Source organism: Terrapene carolina, unplaced genomic scaffold, assembly GCF_002925995.2.
Source record: "Terrapene carolina triunguis isolate 2854851 unplaced genomic scaffold, T_m_triunguis-2.0 Scaffold26712, whole genome shotgun sequence".
NCBI classification, from domain to species: Eukaryota; Metazoa; Chordata; order Testudines; family Emydidae; genus Terrapene; species Terrapene triunguis.
In genome coordinates, this window is record NW_020691063.1 from 1,847 (window position 1) to 7,108 (window position 5,262).

Below are 5,262 nucleotides of genomic sequence, written 5' to 3' on the forward strand. Positions count from 1 at the left end.
CACAGATACAGCCTGGGGGCCCCATCCCTCCCCCAGCAGCCCCTCTGCCCCATTGGACGCAGACCTGGAGACAGGGCATGAAGGGCCTCTCCCAGCAGGCAGTGGGGCAGGAGCACTGGCTGGGAGTGGAGTGCCCAGCTACTCCAGCAGGGGGCAACTGCAGGGAATGGGGCAGCACTGGCTAAGGGAGGGCTCCTAGTTATTCCAGCAGGGGGTGCTGTGGAGGTGGCCAGCTCATGCCTCCCTCCAGGCTATTGCACTAATTACCTTCTGGCACAGGGTTCGAGGAAAGGGGAGGGGAAGGATTCCTCCATGATCTCCCCCCAAGTGGGTGGCCAGGGGGTTGTAGGTGCACATGTACCTGGCTTTGCATGTGCATTCGGACATGCATGTGCGGAGGAGCATGCGTGATTGTTCAAGGCAGCAGCTGCTCAGCAATTGTCAGGCAGTGTGTGGGGGCGTTGCTGTGGGGTGGGGGCAAGGCCCCCTATTCGCCCATTCGGAGGGCAGGGCGACTGCTCCGTGTGCTTTACGCACACGCAGGGAGCATGCCCGACCGTTAGGATAGGCCCTACAATAACAGTTGCAGAGTGGGAGCCCTTTGTCCCACACAGCCTTCCTCCGTCGTCAGGGGCCCAGCAGAGGTGAGAACGGAGTCAGAGGGGAGACCCAGGACCCCCTCCCCTGGGCCAAACCTTCATTCGCCCAGGGCAAGGGCTGTCAATACCCAGCATGGGGGGCTGGGCGACCTGTACTACAGGAGTAATGGGGGGGAGGGGGTCACGTCTCCTAGTCACAATGGGCCCAGCGTGGCCCTGCTCAGGGCGTGTGCCTGGCCCGAGAGGGACCCCACGGCTGGAGGAAATCACAGCCCCCCCCGCCAGGATGGGGGGTGTAGCAGCCCTGCCCTGCCGAGCTGGGGACACTGCCGGGGTCCCCGCTAGTGGGCAGAGGGAACCAGCCTAGCATGGTATGGTCAGGCCAGGCCTTTCCCTTCCCCTGCTTCTCTGCCCTGCTACTGGGCTCAGGGGGCCAGGGCTCCACCGGCAGCCTGGTGTCTGGGACCAGACGCCCCCGTCGCCCCGTGGGTGCGCTGGCTGTTGGATGCGAGTGCTCCCTCCCAGCTGACAGCCCCTGCCTACCCTGCCCTGGTGCCCCCTTGCTCGGCCACGGCTGGAGACAGGTGGGGTTGCTGCCTGCATCTTGGGCACAAGGACGGGGCCAGGCGGGCTCAGAGCTCGCTCTGGCCCCAGGAGTCGATCCTGCGGGAAGCCGGGCCCAGCTCCACCTTGCAGACGCGCTGGGCGAACTTCAGGGAACACATGGTCTCCCCCGCGTTCTTCTCCAGTAGCGAGATCTGGGGGGAGAGACGGCCGGAGTAAGGGGGCCTGGTTAGAATTACCTGCCTTCACCACCAAGGGGCAGCGGGCCCTATCCCCCAGAGTCCCATCCCACACACCCCCCCCAGGGGTCCCTCAGCATGGTAATAACGGACATGAGTAGGGTGTGCGGGGAGGGGTGACATGGGCCCACTCTCAGCTGAGCAGGAACCAACCAAGCCCTCGGCGACCCCCGTATCGTCCTGGACTGGGAAGTCTGTTAGTCAGCAGCGTTCTCCCTGCTGGCCAGAGGCAGCAGCACAGGGTGAAATAATGTAGGTCCTACACAAACAACAACGGTTATTCCCTCTTTTTTCTGCCACAGAATGGCGAATTTCCACGAGGCATTTTGGGTGCAGCAGCTCACGCGCGGGAGATGCGGCCTGCGGAGACTACAAACCCCAGCATGCAGTGCGGCCATTCCCCAGCATGCCCCAGGCCTGGCGGTACCTACCTGCACCATCATTACAGTCTTGTTGCCCTTGCCCAGGGAGTCCTGCAGCAGGTAGGTGAGCTTGGAGTTGCGGAAAGGCACGTGGCCCTGCTTGGCTCTGAGGGCCTGGATCACCTCCCCCAGGGCCAGCAAGGACTTGTTAATGTTCTGAGCTTCCTTCAGCCGCTCGCCCTGCGCCCCCGACTTCCAGACCCGCTCAGAACCCGCCAGGTCCACCAGATTCAGCTTCCCTGGGGCACCGGAGACACAAGAGGAGAGTCTGGGCTTTAGCGGGACCTGAACGGTGGGCTCCGGGGAGCCAGGCAGGGCTGGGTCTGCCAGGAAGGGACCAGGTGTGGGGTGCTCTTGGGGGAGCCGCAGCCCTTCCCTGCCCGCCCTCCAGATCCCCTCACTCCCCCTCCAGCTGGCACTGGGCTCCCAGACCCGAACCACACCTAACACTGCCCCACAAGAGAGGAGCTGGGACCTCTCCATTCCTGCACACAGATGGGAGCACAATTTTGCATCAACAGTGATAAATCTGAGCCTGCAATTCAGACCACTTGGCCAGAGCCAGCTGACACGGGCCAAACTGCAGCACAGACATACCTGCGCGGGTCGGCTGGCAGCCAGGAACACCAGCCGGTCTCTGCCCTGGAATCAGCCAACCCTCCCCTGAGCGAGCCCCGGGCGACTTGACACCTCCTCAGCCGGCCATTCCTGCCTAGGACCCCACATTGCCCTGAGAAGCCTGGTCTGACCTCAGAGCAGCCTCCGGGGGCCCTCTGCCCCAGCGTGGGGGTGGCCGGAGCAAGGCTCTGGGGCCTCCCACAAACACCAAGCCTCAAGTGCCCCCCCTCCCCCCGGAAATCCTGAATCAGTGTGTCCCCGGCACTGACCATGACGTCCAAAGCCCCCCAGCCCTCTTCCTCGCCTCCTGTCCATCAGCTGCGATGGACAGACTGACTCCAGTGGCTCTGCCGCCCCCAGGCTGTCCCAGGGCATCTCTCCCTGTCGTGGCGCAGCCAGCAGGGGGCGACACACAGCAGGCCGGGGATCCAGGAGAGGACTGTGGCGCAGGCCCGCGGCAGTGGGTACCTGAGGTCTTGGTGCCGGTGCTGCAGTTGGTGCCGGTGATGGTGACGGTGAGCAGGGCGTGGGACCGGGAGCTGCGCTCGTTCATGTTGGTGCAGTAGGTCGCCCGGTTCCTCTTCCCCAGCGACAGCATCTGAGGCAAAGCCAAAGGCCGAGGGAATGAACCCACCAGGAACGGGGGAGCTGGAGAGAACCTCACAGTCCCCAGACGCGCTGACGTGCAGCAGCCGCGGGGAGCCTCCCGCTCTACTCGGCGAAGCGCCCGCAGAGCACCGGTCTGGGCAGCACCGACTGAGTCAGTAGCACCAGCAAAGGGAGGAAGCAGAGGGGTGGCTGGACCAGGTTTCACCAATTCATGAGCACTGACTCCGCCCCTTTTAGCTCCACTCCGCCCCCTCACTCCTCCTCTGCACCCGCAGGCCATGTGTGGCTTTGCCCTGTCCCCTGGTACCTTTCGGATCTCCCGGAGCCCCTGCACCTCCACACTGGTCAGGCCTGGCACATGGAGCTGCCCACTCCCGTCAGGGTTCAGCTTGATGTCCAGCTTCTCCTGCGGCTCCTTCCCAAGCAGATCCCTGCAGGGGGGTGAGAACATCGGCTCAGGCTGGGTCCCGTGGGTGCTCTGGGTCCCTCAGGGCGGGTTGAGACGGTATCGAGTCTGCAGACAGGGATGCTAGGAAGGGGACGGGCCATGGGGAGTCTAGGACCTAGGGCTTCACAAACCATACAGAGCAATGACTGCCCTCTCCATGAAAATGCAGCCACCTCTGGAGTGGGGCGCACAGCCACTCTGAACAGCAGCTTAGAACAAGTGAAGAGGAATCCTGGATCCAACTGAAACCAACAGGAGGATTTAAGGAGGCAGCATGGATTCATCTGAGCTGGGATTTACCCAGGACCTCGCGTTATGTTTCAGCTTAAATCTGCATCTTCAGCAGCACAGCGCCCCCTAGTGCTGCTCTGGGGTCCTGTCAATCAGTGCCAATAGCGCCCCCTGCAGTACAGAGCCCCATAGTGCATTCTGGGGTCCCATCAATCAATGCCAATAGTGCCACCTACAGTACAGCGCTCCCTAGTGAGCTCTGGGGTCCCGTCAATCAGTGCCGATAGTGCCCCCTGCTGTGCCCCCTAGTGCTGCTCTGGGGTCCCATCAATCAATGTTGATAGCGCCCCCTGCAGAACAGCTTCCCCTAGTGCACTCTGGGGTCCTGTCAATCAGTGCTGAGAGCGCCTCCTGCTGCGGCCCCTCCCCCTGTCCCAGCACAGCACCCCCTAGTCATAGACTCATAGACTTTAAGGTCAGAAGGGACCATTATGATCATCTAGTCTGACCTCCTGCACATCGCAGGCCACAGAATCTCACCCCCCCCACTCCTGTATCAAACCCCTAACTTATGTCTGAGCCATTGAAGTCCTCAAATCGTGGTTTAAAGACCTCAAGGTGCAGAGAATCCTCCAGCAAGTGACCCACGCCCCATGCTGCAGAGGAAGGCGAAAAAACCCCAGGGCCTCTGCCAATCTCCCCTGGAGGAAAATTCCTTCCCAACCCCAAATATGGCGATCAGCTAAACCCTGAGCATGTGGGCAAGACTCACCAACCAGACACCCAGGAAAGAATTCTCTGTAGTAACTCAGATCCCATCTAACATCCCATCACAGGCCATCGGGTATATTTACCGCTAATAGACAAAGACCAATCTCATCATCCCATCCCCTCCATAAACTTATCAAGCTTAGTCTTGAAGCCAGATGTGTCTTTTGCCCCCACTGCTCCCCTTGGCAGGCTGTTCCAGAACGTCACTCCTCTGGTGGTTAGAAACCTTCGTCTAATTTCAAGTCTAAACTTCCTAATGTTCAGTTTATATCCATTTGTTCTTGTGTCCACATTGGTACTGAGCTTAAATAGTTCCTCTCCCTCCCTGATATTTATCCCTCTGATATATGTATAGAGAGCAATCATATCTCCCCTCAGCCTTCTTTTGGTCAGGCTAAACAAGCCAAGCTCTTTGAGTCTCCTTTCATAAGACAGGTTTTCCATTCCTCGGATCATCCTAGTAGCCCTTCTCTGTACCTGTTCCAGTTTGAATTCATCCTTCTTAAACATGGGAGACCAGAACTGCACACAGTATTCCAGATGAGGTCTCACCAGTGCCTTGTAGAACGGTACTAACACCTCCTTATCTCTACTGGAAATACCTCGCCTGATTCATCCCAAGACCGCATTAGCTTTTTTCACAGCCATATCACATTGGCGGCTCGTAGTCATCCTGTGATCAACCAATACTCCGAGGTCCTTCTCCTCCTCTGGTACTTCCAACTGATGCGTCCCCAGCTTGTTATTAATCCCTAAATGCA

General features: G+C 59.7%; 1 protein-coding gene across 1 annotated transcript; it reads right to left on the minus strand.

The window, feature by feature from the left end:
- Positions 1 to 935: 935 nt before the first annotated feature.
- LOC112109111 (kinesin-like protein KIFC3) lies at positions 936 to 3,472 on the minus strand. Its single transcript, XM_026662380.2, has 4 exons — positions 3,359 to 3,472; positions 2,911 to 3,040; positions 1,834 to 2,063; positions 936 to 1,357 (listed from the first exon to the last, which is right to left on the minus strand). The coding sequence occupies exons 2-4, from the start codon at positions 3,038 to 3,040 to the stop codon at positions 1,232 to 1,234; spliced, it is 486 nt and encodes a 161-aa protein (XP_026518165.1). The 5' UTR covers positions 3,359 to 3,472; the 3' UTR covers positions 936 to 1,231.
- Between the last annotated feature and the right edge of the window lie 1,790 nt (positions 3,473 to 5,262).

Excerpts from the sequence above, each read along its gene's own strand:
- LOC112109111 (XM_026662380.2), bottom strand. The coding sequence starts at position 3,040 with ATGCTGTCGCTGGGGAAGAGGAACCGGGCGACCTACTGCACCAACATG. Across the intron at positions 2,064-2,910 it reads CACCGGCACCAAGACCTCAG|GGAAGCTGAATCTGGTGGAC; the intron begins GTACCCACTGCC and ends CCGGTGCCCCAG. Across the intron at positions 1,358-1,833 it reads AGACTGTAATGATGGTGCAG|ATCTCGCTACTGGAGAAGAA; the intron begins GTAGGTACCGCC and ends CTCTCCCCCCAG.